Genomic DNA, 19,868 nt, shown 5'->3' with positions numbered 1-19,868 from the left:
AAGTGAGAACCAGCATCGCAAGATGTTTACATGCCAGATGCACTAAAGATTCATATGTCCCTTCATGCTCCAACCACCATTCCATGCTTCCATGCTGATAGGTTCTGCTGGATAACAAGCCAAAGCAGTGTGGACCAATGCATGTTCATTTTCATCATTGGAGTCAGATGCCACCAGCAGAAGGTTGATTTTCTTTTTTGGTGGTTCGGGTTCTGTAGTTTCCCCACCAGAATGTTGCGCTTTTAAGACTTCTGAAAGCATGTTCCACACCCAGTCCCACTCAGATTTCAGAAGGCATTTCAGATTTCAAGTGTGGTAGCTATCTTTAGAAATCTCACATTTATACCTTTTTTGTGTTTTGTCAAATCTGCAGTGAAAGTGTTCTTAAAAAATGAACATGAGCTGGGTCATCATCCGAGACTACTATAATATGAAATATATAGCAGAATGTGGATAAAAACAAGAGGCATATAATTCTCCTCCAAGGAGTTCAGTCTCAAATTTAATTAACACTTTTTAAAAAAACAAAAAACAAAAAACGAGTGTCACCAGCATGGAAGCACGTCCTCTAGAATGGAGGCCAAAGCACGAAGGAGCATATGAATCTTTAGCGCATCTGGCACATAAGTATCTTGCGAGGCCGGATACAGCAGTGCCATGCAAGTGCCTGTTCTCAATTTCCAGTCACACTGTAAATAAGAAGCAGGCAGTATTATATGTTGCAAATGTAAACAAACTTGTTTGTCTTAGAGATTAGCTGAACAAGAAGTAGGACCGAGTGGATTTGTGACATACATAATTACACTCAAAAAAACCAAACAAAAAAAATCTACATTTGTAAATTGCACTTTCACAATAAAGAGATTGTTCTACAGTACTTGTATGAGGTGAACTGAAAAATACTATCTTATGTAATAAAAAATTGCACTAAAAATGATAAATATAAAGTGAGCACTGTACACTTCGTATTCGGTGTTGTAACTGAAATCATTATATTTGAAAATGTAGAAAAACATCCAAAATTTAATAAATTTCAATTGGTATTCTATAATTGTTTAGATGTGCAATTAAAACTACGATAAATCACAATTAATTTTTTAGTTAATTGCATGAGTTAACAGCGATTAATAAACAACCCTACAAAAAAGGTAAATATTAAGCTGACATTGACATTTTCTGCATTCCATTGGTGTCTCATTGAGACCCTCTTAGCATGCATACATTTTTATATATATATATTACATATATGCATGCATGCTAAGGGGGCCTCAGTGTGTAGATAAATCTCTGCATTAAGCATCTTTGCTTAACTGTATCATTTTCATATGACTTTGTATTACGCCTCTTCATATAACCTTGTATTAAGTCTTTCCATATATAACCTCTATTTTCATACAACTTTGTATCAAGTCCTTTGATATAGGAACTTTGTACTGAGCCTTAATATAATGTTATAGCCCCTAAGGATAATTAAGGTAGAAGAAAAATGTCTTTTCGCTAGGAGTAGAATCAGATCTCCCCCCTTTTAATCAATTGCCCTGTTGAATGAATGAGTAAGGCATGGAAGGCAAGCACCTCCAGGAAGCTGCAACAATTGGAGAGGGGATGGAAGCCAGACCGAAGAACAATAAAGCTTGTCAAGTGGGCTCATTAAAGAAGAGGGTCTTGGGAGTTAGAAGCGAGCACCTTCTTTTCAAAACACCCTCTTTGAAAATAAATGTGGCAGCATTAAGACAACACCCAGAAGGAAGCGCTACAGATGACCAACTGACAGACCGGATTTTGCATCTGTGGTATAGATTTGCATGAGAGGGAAGCTGCTATAAATGTGAAGCGTCTTGCAGAGGATCCCGGGTCTCGTCAATATTGCAGCATCGATCCGGATGGACAGAAGCCCGGCTCCACCCCTCCCCCATCTAACTCACTTGGCTAGTGAGGTTAAGGGGAGCAACTAGTTGGTAACAACAGCAAGACGGAGTGTGCTTGTGTGTGTATGTGAGTGCATGAGTGTAATATATATCATATGCATATGATACAGTATTGATTGATACACGTATTACCAATAAATGTAGTGCTTTGCCTTATCCCCCCGAAAAGATCCTGTGCAGTACTTTAAGTACAAGTGAAATACCAATGGAATGCAGAAAATGTCACGTCAGCTTAATAAAGATTTACAGAGTGTGTGTGTGTGTGTGTGTGTGTGTGTGTGTGTGTGTGTGTGTGTGTGTGTGTGTGTGTGTGTGTGTGTGTGTGTGTGTGTAAAAAAAATATAAAATTTAAGTCAGGAGAGTTCCCAATTGCCAAGAACATTTTAAAGCTTCAAAACTGTTCACCTCATTGAAATCCTAAACTTGGCCACATTAGTGCACCAAAATCCATATAGAGGCGTCTTCCCCTCTTGTGAAATGCCTTCAAATCCACTTTAGTTACCCCTAACGTATAATGAAACTGCATGTTCACCACCCACTCGCCATACCACCAAGATTGCGAAATGAGACTTCCCCAAGGCAAGGGCATTCACCTTTCCTTCTAAGAGTTATTCATTCTCTGGCATCAAGTAAGATTGTGAAATTACAGATCACTGCTGTGGAACACTTGTGATGTTAGTAAGTGTGAGTAAGGCACAGTGTGTCAGGAAGAACATGCGAACACAAGAAAACTGGTTGCTAGGATGAAGAGTGGAACTCAATGCTGCCCCACTTAGTATGGGTACAGGGCACCCTTGCAGAATAGCATGGAAAGGTTTGGAAATTCCTTCTTTGTCTTAACAAGGATAATGGCAACCATGCGGGGAAAGGTTTATCAAATGGTTTAATAAAGCCAATGGAGAGTTGGGAAAATAATGTGGGAAGGAGGACCGTGGAAGTGTGTATAATTTCTTTTTCTGATCAAGTATAAAAATTCATTCCTATATCAAAGTTCTCTACTCCATTCCCAGGGAAGGGAAGATGGCAAAGGAGTTTCCCTTGGTGTTCCAAAGTATTTTACATATTCTTAAGTAAAGTGAAGAAAACATGTTTTTTTCTGATATTCATTTCAAAACCTTCTAGGCAGGAGATGCTTGGACAGGAAAAGAAAGCCCTATAAAAGTTTAAGGTAGCAAATGCCAACATCACTTCCAATAGGGAAGACACTGGCTGAATATACAGTTTATTAAAAGTGATATTATTCAGGCTAGGAAGCCAGAAGTCTCTCTGAACACATGACTAAGTGTTGATAGTTTGCCTTCCCATTCGAAGATCAGAGCAGGACATGCAAACAAGCTTGTGCCCCCACATCCCTAACAAAAGCAGCCCTGGATTTGTGGTTGTGATGACTCAACTGAGATGTTACTTTATGTTGCTGCCTTTATATTGGAAGAATTTTAAATTTCAGAATCTAGAGAACTTAAATTGATTCTCTTTAAGAGGCAGTTCAACTCTGGGCCTATTGCTTTGAACAGTCATCCTTTAAAAGTGAACTACTAGTATTAAAATCTCATCCTGTAGACATATGTCAAATGCTCTAAACAGCAAAGATAAATAGGGCATTCAGTAGACAAGCACCTTGAGGAAAAAAGCTGCTTCCCCACTCTACCAGAAATTGGTAGTATTTTTAACCCCATATCACTGTAGAGTGACCAAGCACATAATTCAGGAGAACACTGCCAGATGTAGTCTGCAAGGAATTAAGTCACTGTTAAAAACCACACTACTGTTGCACAGACTATTACGTTAGAAGCTGGGATATTCTAGTAGGTCCCCTTTAAAAAAAGGCGTCATGAAGAATGAAGAAATTCTCTAGAAATTAGAATCTACAACAGACTGTCTGCATGTCCTGCTCACACACATTTATGGACAACACAACTCTGTCTGCACTAGGAGAGTCACCTCCGGCTGCTGAAGGAGTGCAGGGCTCCCTGCTAAAAAGGGTGGGAGAAAGTGTCTGAGCTAGCTCCATAGCAACAGGCAAGAATACCAGGCAGTGAGTAGCCCATTCATTGGATTGTACATCATGAGGAACTTTTTCCTTTAAACATTAAACCTACAGATTGCCAAAAATAGCAGTCCCAGCTATATGGTCAAGGGGTAATACAGCCAAAGCAAGTCAATTTGGATATGGGTATCAAAGTTCACATGCTTATTTGTAGAATTAAGCTTTTGGGGCCCAAGTACAACACAGGCTGAGAAAGAAAAACAAATAGCCGAGTTAATATTTTGACAGAGATGTCACTAATGCTGTACAGGGCACAGGAATAGGTAGGGGAGAAGGGGAAGAATAAAGGCTTGTGTAAAACCACTACTCCTAAGTGATGTCTGAAAGGATGGCATTCTAGAACATTAAACCAACAACAGACAAACATAAGACAATGGCGTTTCATGTTTTCCAGGAGTCTGGATCCCTCTCAACCAAGTAAATGTTAAGAAATATTTACCTCAGCCTCTGCTATTAGCTGCATTTTCTTTGTTATCCCGTGGTCAACATCAACCCAACCTAAAGGAGGAAAAGCAAGTATTTAACAGTTATGTTTTCAGTAGACATGACATGGCCAATACAGATGCTCAGAAGCACAAAAAGAGAAAAGAAGGAACAGCATACCCAGCTCATAGAAACTGAATTTACCATTAACTTTGTCTCTGATAAGCCACGGGCCCCATTAAGCTCGGGACTGACAGAGCTGTAGGAAGTTTAGAAGCCAGGAGCATTTTGGTGTTTTACGTGGATGGTGATTTTATTAAACTGCTGAAACCCAAGCACTCAATAAACTTCACAAGTGTCAAGTCTTCTCCCTCCACCCCCAACATCAAATATTTTTAAGGTTCACCAGGAGCCAAATCACTACTCTTATTTTTGATACAAGCAAGAGGATCAATGCACACACGCTTGTCAGAGTTAACCACAGGAGTTTAAATTAGTCAGGCGACAAACCAGCTGCATCTTCGTATTAGATCATGCCAGTGCTAGATTTTGGAAACTTACTTTTGCCCATTGCTAACCATAACCTAGAGTCATTTTCAGTATGTCATTTATTTGTATCATCATTAGGGCTATGATTTGGTCATGGAAGTCGTAGAATCTGTGAGTTCCAGAGACCTCCGTGACTGGAGCTCATGGCACCTGCAGGGTCTCCCCGCAGCCCGTCATGGTTGGGAACTGTGGGGGCCCCAAGCTCCGAGACGCCGCAGGGGTGCCCCGGGCGCTCCCAGGCACCACTGGTGGCGGGGATGCCCCAAACTGGGAGCCATGGGTAGTGCGGGGGCCCCAGGGTGCTGTGGGGATCCCAGAGCTCCCCATTTTGTCATGCATATTTTTAATAAAAGTCATGGATAGGTCACAGGCAATAAAGAAAAATTAACAGAAGCCCATGACCTGTCTGACTTACTAAAAATGTGAGACAAAATCTTAGGGCTTGGCTACACTTACATTTTATAGCGCTCTAACTTGCTGGCTCAGGGGTGTGAAAAATCACCCCCTTGAGCGCAGCAAGTCAGAGCACTTTAAAGCGCTAGTGTAAACAGCCTCTGGGCACTGGGAGCCACTCCAACTCGTGGAGGTGGATTACCAGGAATACTGGGGGAGCTCTCTCCCAGCACTCACACACGACCACACCCGCACTTCAAAGTGCTGCCATGGGAGCGCTCCTGTGACAGCGCTTTGAAGTTTCCAGTGTAGCCAGGCCCTTGGGCTTAATTATCACAGCACCTAAGAGCTGCAATTGTGGACCAGGACCCCACTGTTGTAGCTGCTATGCACACACAAAACAAACAGAAGGTTCCTGTGGCAAAGAGCGAACAATCTAAGTAATAAGTCACACTGACTGCAAGAAACAATGGACTGAGCTTGGGCCACAACAAGACGACCAGATCCTAGCAGATTTGGGTAACAAGAAAGTACAAGAGACAAAAATTAACAGACTCCCTGCAGAAGGGCTGTTTGGAAATAAAACTCAGTGGGAAAAATACACCAAGATGCCTACACATATTTACGATGAGCTGAAGCAAAGATACAGTACTCAAAGAACCATACACCATTTAATGTTTATCACTGTGCTTAAAGGACAGAGTCCAGATGTTATCCATATTTATAACCACCCTTTGGAAGTTTGAATCTGAAGCATATTATCTTACTGGAAATCTTCCCCTCTATCATGTATGCATGTAGGTATATTACTATAGGGTTGCACACAAAGAACAGTGTTGATTAGATCCTTGTTCTGTGAGAACTGTAGCAGTTCCTTGCAAATGGAAATTTAAATATTTAGAGTATTCTATTCTAATACGTTGTAGCAAAACAGATGGGAGGTGTTGTTCTGGCTTTTACATAATGAATAACCAAGGCCTTGCTATGCAAGAGTTGTGTTTCCTGCTAGGCACAGTGCCTGTATCTGGTTATCACTCACTAAGGAACACAATATCCCAACAGTTGAATTCAGAGTAAGGACGCTAAATGGTAAAGGATGGGAACAACTGATAACATTTTGACTTTTGGAACGTTTTTTGTTTACAACTACATAAGCCTTGCCAAGGTCCCTAAACTTGGCCAACCCTGAAACAGAGATAAACAACTTTTACAAGGCCACATGTGTCTGTGTGGGCCTTTTCTGTAGTTTTCTCATCATAATCTTGCAACTAATTCAGAATGGCTAGGTAGAAATGGAATAGTAGTTCACTAGCAGCACATAACCCTCCAAACAAGACCTTAACATGTTGCTACCTTTTTAAGTAAAAAGCACTTCTCAAGTTTCTTATTAAGCAAAGGATTCTTAGCAAACAGGTGTAAAGACTTTAATAGAAACAAATCTTGAACCACCTCCCCCCAGAAAATCCACAGTTACACTAATAGGCCAATATTTATTTCTCTATATACTTGTCTATCTTGCTAAGGGGAGGCCAATTTATAATCAACCCATAAAAAAAATTAATCTCTTTGGTGCCTGAATTTGTGACTTTCACATTCACTGTAATGCTTGTCATCCTGTATTTAAAGCTTTGCCACTTGCATGAAGAACTTTACACCAGAAACTTGTTACACCCAATATAATAGGCAGCCAGAAACAGCATACTAAGAAAACTGAAGGAACAGTAAGAAATAGTGGCTCATCAGTTATGCTTCAGAGAATTTTTTATAGTTTTAACAGGAGCGCAGAAGTATACTGTGTTGTAATACAACTTTTTCCATTATTTTGTAGTGTTGTTGCATCCGTGCTTGTCCCAGGATATTAGAGAGACAAGGTGGATGAGGTAATAGCTTTTACTGGACCAACTTCTGTTGATGAGAGGGGCAAGCTCTTCTTCAGGTCTGGGAAAGGTACTAAGAGCATCACAGCTAAATATAAGATGGAATAGGTTGTTCAGTATAAATAGTTCCACATATTGTGAGACACCATTCAAGGTGGTGGGGGAAGGGGTTCATGGGTTTCAGATTGTTGTAATAAGCCATAAATCCAGCATATTTAGTAAAACTATCATTTTCAATGTCTAGCTAAGTTATGAATTTAAGCTCCCAACTCATCTTTTGAAACTGTTGTGCAGGTTTCCTTTGAGGATGAGGACAGAGGTCAGATCGTTTTGTGAAAAATGTTCGTCCACAGGAGATAAAAGACAAAACACCATATCATTTTTCCCTGGGAATTCTTTCAAGAGAGTAGTGACTGTTTGATTTCACCCACAGTGTTCCACAATGGTTTGTCTGGTGTCTATGGGCCTTCCTTTGCTGGGCAGAAAACATCTCTTGTGGTGAACTAGTATTTCACACTTGTTAATGCTTCTCTCCTGACCTGAGGGTTTCCAGTTTCATAGCAAACCCTTAAATATTACCTTATAACATGGTTTAAACATTATAAGTGAGATTAATGGATGCAGCAACTCACAAGCATTTCATAAAGTCCAAACACTAAACCCATCTCTATAAATCTAATACCAATACTAACATGCAGGTGAGTCAGACAGGTGTCCAACGACGCTTTTGTCAGTGTTCAATGAGGTCTAGGGGCCTTGGCATGAGCTGGCACCTGGTCTGCCAGTGCCACAAACACTACTGCAAATATATCAAGATCATCTTGCTGAAAGTTACCAAAAATAGAGATTTTCTGGTTGCCAGGCAACTTCCCCACCTCTACAACTTAAGACGTAGCCCAGCATTTAAGATTACTACATTATTAAATGCAGGCAATTCTGATTTCAGAGATAATTTGACTAAGATTCAGAGGATAGAAGAGTAAATAGATATTTGTAGCCAAAAAGCCCAATCTCTCACAACCTACTATACATTAGTCTGAAATTGACCAAGAGCACACAAGGAAGAAACAGACATTTACTATTAAGTCACAGCTTTGAATTTAGCATACGTTTTACTGTTAGATCATTTAATTAGAAACCTCAAAAATTACAACTAGTCAAAAAGATTCTGTGAAAAGTTTATCCTTTTTGGTGAATGATTTTGAAAGTTGTTCAACCAGCTCTATTAACTAAGGGGGAATTATACTAAAGTAACACCAAAGGAGCACTGTTAAGAATAACGAGTGGGAGAGAAAGGAAGGGAAGGGGAGTTTGATATAACGGTGGTTAACATCATGACTATCAACATACAAAATGTGGATTACAACTGGAGAGATCAGCAAACCCAAGAATCCTCAAGAAAGACGGACCCACAGACTCTGGGCCAGAAACAGAGAAACCCAGAAACTGTCTTAACAGAATCTAAATATCCAAAACAGTCATTTTCACTGTTATCTCATGTTACAGTATGTACGTTGACTACAAATATTTAAATGTACTAAAAAGTTAAAACAAAGAAGTAGAATAGCTAAATTGTGATTTGCCCTGGAAATCAAATCTCTTAAAAAAACACCACACCAAGAGCTCCGTCTCCTATTTAATACTGCTCAAAAAAAACTTATAAAAGTGAGTCAATGTACAAATACACGTGTGTACAGAAAAAGGGGACAGTTCATTTATTTTCTGTTACATAAATTGTTGCTTACTCACAAGGAACATTTGACTAGAGGAGGAATCCACACATGATGATCTGTCTGAGTTGAGATCATAAAATTGATTTAAAATGGGTCTCTTTGGAACTGAAATTTAAGACCTACCCACAAGGGAAGTCATACTTAAATGACTTACAGGTTACAACATCCTCTCATTGCAAAACTGTAAACTATGTTAGCATAGCAGAAATTAAGAACGCCTAGATACTGACCTTTAAAATAGGGTAGGGTGCTAATTAAAGGGGAAACAACCCAACCAATGAGACTAGCAAACAAACTTGCAGGATCTTCTTTGAGAGACAATATGGTTTAAAGTGGGCTTACGTTTTGTAAAGCACCTTCAAAAATGGTATTTAAGAGTGCCATCTCTGTAAACACAACTCTCCATCTGAAAATTAAACATGTCTCTTTTCTTCTTGTTCAACGCCTGAGCTGGTGAAAACTTAGAAAAAAAAGAAAAACAAAAAGACATGCCTCTAAGGGTTTAGATGACCTAATATGGGAGATACCCTCTCACTATATGAGGAAATCAAATAAGAGAACCACCCATAGGTAAAATGGATTTCTCCAACAAAACGTCTGCAGTTAGGTTGCCACTCCTGGAATGTCACTTCTCTGAATAGGGCCTTCCTTTCAGAAGTCATACAAGAGACTTACAAAACTTCAGCCTTGTGTATTGCAAACCCCCAGACATATGTCAAACAGCCTCCAACGACTACATAATGTGAAGATGCATAGAATTCATCTTTACACACAAAGGACAGTGAGATAGCCATCTAAATGCACAATTCTAGCAGGTGTTTTATAGATGCATGATGCAATGCACATAGCTAGAAAAATTTAGTGTTTTAACTGGAAAAAGTAATTCAAGAATAGCCCAAGGGCTTTGACATATACTTTGCACTTGTAAGACACCTTTCACCCCAGGATCTGAACGAGCTTAAAATATTACACCTCACTACTGAGGAAGACAAATTATCCTTATTTTACAAAGGGGGAAAACAGCTAGAGGTTAAATGATTTGTCTAAGGTCATATACCAAGTCAGTAGCAGAAGTGAGATGAGATCTTAGTCCCAATTCTCAGTCCTTTACGCCAACCACTAAATAGAACACTACCTGCCTTAAGTTAAACTAACCTACAATTACTTAGGTGCAAGGCTACCATACTATTCAATTTAACAAGTTCTCCATTTGCAATACACAATACATGTTAATAACTACTAATAGTGTTTACTGAGTTAAGTTAATTTTTACAGCGAGCCAATGCAGGCATGTTATGACTCCAGTGACTAAATAGCTCAAATGAACTACTTTAAAGTACATGCAGGTCACAGAGGGCATGGTTCATTGAGCTGCTGTCCAAAAAGGAATTAGATTAAAAAACTTCAGACACAACTCGTGATCATTTCACTGGCAAGCTAAAAAGTGCCAGCATTATCTAGATTAAGAAGTTTAGCACTGTAGGTGTCTTTTTCTGTCTTCTTCAGGCTTCCTTCACTAAACCACAATGATTTTGTCATAACTAGAGAAGCAGAAAAAGACAGATCCTAGAATAACTGGTGTTCTTAAGTTTGATCTTACCTGATCCCGGTGAGAAAAAGCAACTCTGCGTTTGATTTCCACAGAGAACACCACACAATGGTCTTGCTGAAGCAAACGCCAGGAATATGGATCAACAAAAAACAGAATTCCAAGCAGGGCAGATAATTAATCTGATTTAAATCTAAGTCAGTAAGCCTTATTAAAAATATCAATTGTAATTTTCATTAATAAAGGCACCCATCACAAATTCAGTCTAGCTAGAATAGAAATAAAGAGATTAGTAGAGCCACCCAAGAGTTAAGAATTAACTCTAGGCCACAGGCCACTTGTAGTTTTCCACTCTCACCTAAATAATCTGGTTGTTTTTGTTTGTTATACGTAAGTTTATAACTCTTCCTTCTAACTTCACTTTTTGTTCCACCCCTTTTCTGTTTATTTGGGATAGCTAAGCTGAAATATTGCCTATTCTGAAGCCTGTAAGATCAATGATTTTCTCTGTTAATAAACTCCGAAGTCCCATTCCCTCTTGTGGAGAAAGCCCATCTCCTACTCAAAGATTTCACCCACAAGGATGACAGCTCCAAAGTGCCTGAGGAACATGTATACTTGCAAGATATAGTTGTCAAGGAAAAAGGCACTCGCTGAGATGCCAACAACCAGCTGCAGAGGGAATTAAAAATGAGAACATTAGCTTTTAACTTAATTCTATAAGAAGCCAGAGTAATGAGAGGAGCAGTACTAGAAAGATGTGTTCTTGGTGGCGGGTGTTGCCAAAACAGGCTGGCTACTTCATTCTGGCTAACACTCATGCCTCAATAAAGCAAGTTGCAGTAATCCAGCCTGGAAGTCACGACGGAGTGGATGACTGTGGCCAAATCATTCAACAGCATGAGGCATAGTCTTCTAGCTAGACTCTGCTGGAAGGTGGCATCTTTCACAGCAACAGCTATTTGAACACTCCAGCAGCAGCAAAGAGTTGAAGAGGACCTCAAAGCTGCAGACTACTGATGATTATCGGAGGACTGATTCCCTCCAACAGAGCAGGACAGCCACCCTATTAGTGGTTCCATTGGTGCTTTCATTGTTTGGTCTTCCAATAATGCATCCTATTCCTTGCTATTTGTGCTTCAAAAGTTTTCAAAGGGCAAAATGGAAAAGTGAATTCCATAGATTCGCTCCAATCCTCAAAACTCAGCTAAAGCAGTGTATTGTCTAACTTAGATATTGGGCTATTCCTACCATCCTGCACAGGTAGAAGAAATCTTCAAACTCCACCATCAACCAGCCTCTCCTACAGGATGGAATTAGGGGAAGGTGACAGGGGAGTTCACACTGAGTTCGGGTAATCAATCTTATTTTTCCAGCTTGTGTGGGGAAGTAGGAAAAAGAATTCACATCAAGTGAGCTCTAGTGAAGTGCCTCCACTTGCACCAAAAATGAAGCGCAAACCCTGCAGAAGCCCCTTCATCAAGCCAATGAAAGCGTGAAAGGTATGGGAGACGCTCCTGATATTTTATGACTATATGTCCAGCTACTTGTTATTGCATCATTTGCTATAGGACTACTAGGATTAATTCCAGCAGGAGTTACTTGACACTGTCCACAGGAAAGGTGACTGCAGCACAGCCAGGAGTTCCTTAGCAAACATCCAGGACTATAACTAGGATACGCTGCCTCCCCACCTCTGGTGGGCTGCACAAACTAGTTTGACCAGGTTCAAGAGACACAGGGAAACAAAGAACATTTGGGACTGATAAAAGGTCTGCCCCTGAAGACAGGGGAGGAGACCCATGATGGCATGAAAGCAGACTGAACCCCAGTCGCCAAATATGGGGGTGTCTGGATAAGCCTCCCTAATCTTTACATAAGACAAAAATGCAAGTAGATTGCTTAATAACATGCATGTGTTAATAACCCTTTGCTCTCGTTCTGCTTTGTTCCTGCTATGAAATTGAAAAATATGTTGTTTTGAAAGGATTGTTTTGTGTCACCATATCCACATACCATATCCATATTCCCAGCTCCTGAAGGGAAGGCTCTAGCCCCGCCAGCTCTGCTGAAGAATCACAGTCAATACAGCAGGATCCAGTCTGAAAGTGGGAGAATTGTGGGATTCCTCCTTGAAAGAGGTGAAGGTAAGAGGCCTGTCATGCAGAGGAGATGTCTTCAGCCAGACTAGAGTGGGCTGAAGGTACAGATAGCCCTGAACCATTACTGAAATAACTCACCATTGTTTGAGTTTTGGAATGGCCTCTCTGCCTCAGATCTCTTCTGCATTTCATGCTTCTCAGGGGTCCCATGTGCTGTAGAACTCGGGTGGCGGTGTCTTACGGAAGTATAGTCTTCACCTACCATTGTAGACTACCACAGAAGAGAAAGGAAAGAATTAGTTAGCAAAAGGCCTCAGATGTGATGCATTTATTCAGCTATTACATATGCTAGCTTTTTCCTGCCTTTGACTGCCCACTGGAGGCAGTGGGGAGGAAAAAAAAGAAGCGGATAAATGGGATTGACAGTCTAACAAAGCTAACCCCCTCTCCCATCTCAACTATCTACATAGTGAAATCTGTACTAAGAACCATACTTCCTCCTCCCCCCTTCTCTCCACACTAGACAGTAAGTGGGACAGTAAAAAATTAATTCCCCCCACATTCCCAAACCACCTCCAATACACAAACCCTTCATTTTAAGCAACTAGGAATCCTCAGGGCTCCCAACACAGTGTTGGGAGCGTCACTTCACAAGTGAAGCCTTTAAAATGCTTCACTATGCAACTGATTTTTCCTGGTAATTTACATAGCAAAACCTGCCTCTCAACAGTGGTTTGAGGGTTTTGAGATTCCTCCCCTCCCTGCCTTTTCAAATTCCGTTTTGGCATCACGGAAGAGAATAGTAAGCCTGAGAATACCAGACAATCCCCTTTCTGTAAAAAAAGCCCAACTCCTCAATAAACCTTGTGCCTTATTTAGACAAATGAATGATTGTGCTGCAAACCACAGCGAAACAGGAAGAGAGAGAACTGTGTTTGTTTAAACCACACCAAACCCAACAGCAGGGGCCATTGCTGAAGGCTGAATTATTAGTAACACATATTCCTGCACCACCACCCCCATATTCAAAATGTAGACCTGTTCTTTAAAGGGAGGGAGGGGTGTTATTTCCCACAGTCACCAAGAGAAAAATGGCATCTTGCCCTATTCTTGAGTAACAAAATGGAAATCTATGAAGCTCCCTAAAGTTGCACCTGCAGAGACTGATGTTCAGACTGGGCTTCCAAAATACCAGCCACACACACTTTTCTTTCATAAGACCAGCTCCTTACATTTATTTAAGTGCTTCTCATCCAGAAGCATCCAAAATGTCTCTGAGGTCCATCAGAGTATACTCTGTGTGCATATTTATAAACACATGCACTACACTCACTACTGCAAGGCAATATCCATTTAAGAAAATTTACCAACACTACAACCAGGATTGAGACTCTTGCAAGAAGAAACAGGATCTCTCTCAATCACATGTGGTCAGGCCTTCAGCTTCACTTCTGGTTAAAGAGACAGCAACTCTATCAGCAGTTTCCCTTCCTCCCCACACCTCATTGGGCACTGCTTCTGTATAGACAAAGGGAAGAATGCCACCTACTGAACCACCAGTATCACTTCCTGAAGCACCTATGTGTTCCTTGGAAGCCCCATAGCAACTACTACTAACCAGGCCCAGACCTGTCTATTTTATGAGATGACACCCCAACCTGAAACTATAAAATAATCAAGAACTATAAGAAGTAAGAGCAAACCTTCCCTGTTAACACACACAATAGCAGGTAGTTTGTGTGAATAATCATTTAGATGACAGGTATTACTCCCTTAGTATTCACCCCTTCTTGTCAACTGTTGAGAATAGGCCATTTCCACCTTAACTGAATTGGCTCGTTAGCACTGACCCCCCCACACTTGGTAAGGCAACTCCCATCTTCTCATGGGCTGTGTATTTATACCTGCCTACTGTATTTTCCACTCCATACATCTGATGAAGTGGGTTTTAGCCCACGAAAGCTTATGTCCAAATAAATTTTGGAGTCTAAGATGCTACAAGGACTCCTCGTTGTTTTTGCTGATACAGACTAACATAGCTACCACTCTGTAACCTGCTTTAATATAGATTTACCCAGGAAATGACTTTAGAGGAAGAGTTACTATATTTTCGCACCAAGTACCAGACATAATGCACTGGATCAGACAACTGGTTGAAAAGGACATGGTCCACACACGCAGGCTTTGTACACCACTGCTGCTCCTTTCACCCCACTGCAAAACCAGTTTGTGTTTACTTCACATATTCCCCAATGTACTGAAGCCATTACCCCCTGAAAAATCAAAGTTCTGGCGGGGACTCACAAGTCCAGTGTTAACTCAACACATGGTCACATGGAGCATTGGAGGGGGGGCCTAAAGTTCAATACCTTTCTAAGCAGCACTTCCAACTCCGTAGAGGCTGTAAGGACTGCACATTCTCCTCTGGTAAACCCACCCCTAGACCCCTTTCCAGAGGGGCTTTGGAATAGTGAGGGGAAGGGGAATAGAAGTTAAAGAGGAAGGCGGGGGTCACCAAAAGTAAATTTAAGAATATAACTAGAGTAAAATAGTCAGTATTGTAGGTACAGTATGTTTAACTACCATACACTAGACTTGTTTTAAAGACAAATATAGCTCTTGCCTAAGACAGACTTGATGATATGAATGACATTTATCATGCAAGATTAAATAAAAGTTTTTTGCACATGGAGAAAGGGATTATATTTGTGGGGAGTCTGTCTTAATCTGCACCCTCAGTATTAGAAGGCAGAATATTTGGCAACTGTCAACATGTAAGTCTAACAGAAAGAAAACTTATCTCTCTCCTCTAATCTCCTTTAGAGCTGAGCCAATCACAAGACAAGACTAAGATAAATCAGAGATTTTCAGATGCACTGCAGCAGACAGGGTTAACTGCTTTCTGAGTGTCACCTTGACACACATGAAAGTCTGAAAGAATACAAACAACAATCTACAATACGGACACAAGAATCACCCCATTTTTCTGGTAGGTGAGAACTCAGACAAGGGAGGATTTAATGTTACACCTCCCTCACTTAAGGGGAAGTGACTTTCTGCACCCACAACTATTAATCCAGACCTTGAAATTAGAAACCAAAATAACTGAGCAGCAGCAGACTAAACCTTGAAATTAGAAACCAAAATAACTGAGCAGCAGCAGACTAAACCCCCCTCACACTTGTATTTTTAATTATTTTCCCTCCCCTTCTTTGTCAAGAACTCCCAGGTTTCCTTTTTATGCCTCTGTCCAGTTTAAAAAACACACGGAGTCTGGTGGCACCTTAAAGACTAACAGATTTATTTGGGCATAAGCTTTTGTGGGTAAAACACACATGGGTGTTTTACCCACAAAAGCTTATGCCCAAATAAATCTGTTAGTCTTTAAGGTGCCACCAGACTCCTTGTTTTTGTGGATACAGACTAACATGGCTCCTCCTCCTCCCCCCATATTAGTCCAGTTTAACTGTCTCAGGCAGGTAAGCAAATGTTCTTCAGTCCCCTGGCTCCTTGAATGCTGTGCAGTGAATCTCTTCTAACTTCCTTCCTCCCACAAGCTCAGCATATCACTGCTTCCACAAGCTTCCTCTTACTCACACCCTTCTGTTCACCTTTCCTCTCAGTAAGGAACAGTGTGTGTTTCTGATGCCCACCCTATGCTCCTTCTGGGCTTCAGAACCGTGAACAGATCCCCTCAGCAGATTTTTTTTTAAATCAGTTATCAGGTACTATACCTCATTTACAACATTGATTTTCTCCACCTTCCTTTTTAATTATTGCCAATCATGAGTGCACCTCACATGAGCACAGAAACAATATATTTTAAATCATCCGTGTTTACACAATCACTTGTAAAAAGGTTGTGACATGGCTTCGAGCTAAACTGCAGCCTACAATTAACAATACTCACTGTCCAAAGAGTGAGTTTTATAAAACTATTGATATGAAAAACAAAAACAGACATGGATTCTGCTCCCTCAGACTGAAAGAGCCCTTCACACAACACAGGTCCTAAAATAAAGTTAGCCCATAAACAAAACAAGCCTATTATAGTCAGCAAATAAAATGCTGTTTATTGTTTTGCTGGCACTCAGTACACTTGTGTAGTAACAAGTGGACTTCCCTCTCTGCTAAGCCAGTGTTATTTACTACAGTACAGACAAGGTGAGTGAGAAACAACATTACTTATTACAAAACATTCTTTAAGAACAAATGTAATGCCTGAACTGGACTCTCTCCTCCAGACTGCATGCAGGCCAAAGGAGCATTACAGAATCATAGAACTGAAGGGACCTCAAGAGATCAAGTCCAGTCCCCCCACCCCTGCTGAGGTAGGGGCAAGTAAACCTAGACCTTCCATAAGTGGTGTTTTTCCAGCCTGTTCTTAAAAACCTCAATGAAAGGATTCCCCAGCCTCCCTTAGACGCCTATTGCAGTGCTTAACTATCCTTATAAGTGGAAAGTTTTCTTAACATCTAAGCTACCTCTCCATTGCTGCAGATTAAGCCCATTACTTCTCACCCTATCTTCAGCGGACATAGAGAACTGATCATTGTCCTCTTTAAAGCAGCCCTTAATTTTAAGACTATTACCAGGTTCCCAAAGCTAAAACATCTCCCGTCTTTTAACTTTTTCTCACACATCAGGGCAGCTGAACCTTCTAACATCTGTGCTGGTCTCCTCTGGACAGCCAGGTGGCCTCCCCGCCAAACTCCAGCCGGACCTGGGGCTGCGAGGAGCATCCCCCTCCCAGCCTGGCGCTTCCCACAGCAAGGCTGCCACACCAGCGAGGGACCGCGACCCCCAGCAGCAGCAGCAGCCGCCAATTAAAGCCTCTGAATTAACAAGCTCGCGGCGCCGTGACAGAGATCAGTGCACAGCGCGGGGCGGTCCGCACGCATCCCTGGGTACAGGGCAGACCCGCCGGGCCCCTGGGCAGGGCAACCCCGAGCCCGGCCCGTCCGGCGGAGAGCCCCCGGCGAGGTCAGCCTGCCCCCACGAACGCCCAGCCCAGGCGGCGGGGGTACGTCACCTTGTCCTCAGCCAGATGGGTCCGCGCGACTCCCCCGCGCCTCAGCTGCATCGCCACCTGGGAGAACGAGAGAGCGAATGGAAGGCTCCACCCTTCCCCACTCCTCCACTACGTCACCGCGCAAAGGGAAGGAGTGGGGAGCGTCGCCGCTCATTGGCTGCCAGCCCGAGAACCAGGCCCCACCCCCTTGCTACCAGCCGGCGCCGGCGGCACAGAGGGGAGGAGCTGGAGCAAGGGAGCAGCGTGCATGTTGGGGGCGGGGCAGAGGGGAGGAGCTGGGGCAGAGGGGGTGCCGGGGCGGGGTGCACGTGAGAGGCGCCTGTGCGCGCGCTCTGGCTGGGACCCCCAGCTCCAGCCCTCCTCCCCACGGTTCTGCCCTCTGGCTCCTCCCCCAGCCTGGGTGCTCCCCCAGGCCAGTATGTCCTGCGGCGGCTCGTACCGTGGGCTATGCGAGACTGGACTGCGATCCTCCTGCTAGAGGGCCGCTGGAGGAGCTACTCGCCCCTCTGTCGCTGGAACCGGGTGTGACACGTTAGCAAACTGGGTCTCTCAGTGCCGCACTGGAAGCTGCTCAGATGCTGCGGTGGGCAGCGGAAGAACCTCTAGAACATACTGGAGCCTTGCCTTGGGGAAGCTGCATTTTCAGGAGAGGGGACTGCAGAACATGGCACATTAAACACCAACATTTTGCCAACAAGTGCCCCCCCCCCCCAATGGCTGAACCTAAAGATAGTGGCCTACGTGTATTTGAGGGTGTACAGTGCTGCTATAGGCTACTGTGATGTGTGCATTACCACCCATTCTGGATAGATTAGATGGCACCTTGCAAACCCAGTGCTAAAATGGCACCTACATCATAATCCCCACATCACACACCCCCTTCATAATCTGGTCCCAGGAAAGCACCACTCCTTTTAGTACAGCTTAAAAAGCCAAGGTTGGCAGGAGGCCCAGGCCCAGGGGAGCCTGCCTGCAGTTTAAATTGTCCTTCTAAAGGAAAATGATAGTATAGCAAGTACCTCACGCAGGACCTGGGTTTAATACAAAGGCTTCCCACAGCTATATCCATTTCAAGCAGATTTACAAAACCTCAGCTAAGCATTTCAAAAGGAGGCAGAGTTCCTGTCAACTTCTTAGACTTTCCACCTTTAGAGACAGCTTTTCATATCAACTATTTCCTATGCCTTAGGTGCTCTGCTACCATGTGTTTCATCAAGAACATGTTTCTAGTTAATTAGCAAGAATGTTCATAAGTAACTGACCAGTAATGTAGATTAAATGAGAAATGGTCCTGGAGAAGTCCAGTTCCAATCCTTGTCCAGAATTCTAACACTTGGTGGATTCAAATCTGTGATCTTGGTTCATACACATATCTGTTTAAAACAGACTGATGCAAACAATATGAAATAATTTGATTCACTGGAAAATTCCAGGCACAAATGGTCTTTAGTAACCTTTACTTGTCTGTGTGTCAGTAGTTCCACTTTCACAGTGTAAAGGGGGAAGGGAAGAAATGTCCAAACAAGGAGAACTAATCTCTCTTTCATCCATGAAGTGTGACTTATCTCCTTCCTATTTCAAGTATGATGGTTTCAAGTTCACAGTCTATGTTAACCAAGCAGCCACGTGTTCTTCACTTGTGCTTTATCAATGCAGTCACGAGAAACACTTTTGAAAAACTGTACAACTCCACTGAGCTGGATTGTTCAAACTTTGCTTAAGTAGTCTCTGGGACTCTGAGTACAGCCCTGAGTGAAAAGAACTTGTACTGATTCAGGTTACAATATATAAAGGGTTACAATGTTAACCCACTACCCAGCTTTGCCCCATCTACATTAGGGAAATTTTGTCATTTCCACCATTGTTAGTACCCACTCAGTCCCACAGATGTTAGCAACCAGGTTTCTGTCACAACAGATTTTAACACCTTCCCGCTAGTTAGACATACTGAGGCTTCCACTGTTGCTAACACTGGTGGAGATTAACCAGTGGGAAAATTTCTCTATGATCAACAAAGTGTCTACTCTGTCCACATATTTATTCAAGTGACACCATCGTAGGACCTAGTCACATTAGTCACGCTATCAGGGGCTTGTTCACCTGCACATCTACCAATGTGATATATGCCATCATGTGCCAGCAATGCCCCTCTGCCATGTACATTGGCCAAACCGGACAGTCTCTATGCAAAAAAATAAATGGACACAGATCTGACATCAGGAATCATAACATTCA

General features: G+C 42.2%; 1 protein-coding gene across 1 annotated transcript in view; it reads right to left on the bottom strand.

Moving 5' to 3' along the window:
* SOAT1 (sterol O-acyltransferase 1) overlaps window positions 1-17,673 on the bottom strand; it is a 45,103-nt gene extending 27,430 nt beyond the window's left edge. Inside the window, exons 1-3 of the mRNA XM_077824825.1 lie at window positions 17,634-17,673; window positions 12,740-12,872; window positions 4,415-4,473 (exon numbers count right to left, since the gene is read on the bottom strand). Of these exons, the coding sequence (XP_077680951.1) occupies window positions 4,415-4,473; window positions 12,740-12,866 (186 nt within the window). The 5' untranslated portion in view covers window positions 12,867-12,872; window positions 17,634-17,673. The remainder of the gene's footprint in view (window positions 1-4,414; window positions 4,474-12,739; window positions 12,873-17,633) is intronic.
* Window positions 17,674-19,868: the final 2,195 nt, after the last annotated feature.

Source organism: Eretmochelys imbricata, chromosome 8 (genome assembly GCF_965152235.1).
Source record: "Eretmochelys imbricata isolate rEreImb1 chromosome 8, rEreImb1.hap1, whole genome shotgun sequence".
In the NCBI taxonomy this organism is placed as follows: domain Eukaryota; kingdom Metazoa; phylum Chordata; order Testudines; family Cheloniidae; genus Eretmochelys; species Eretmochelys imbricata.
The sequence above is the reverse complement of the archived record's forward strand: the minus strand, read 5'-3'. Positions and strand labels throughout refer to the sequence as shown.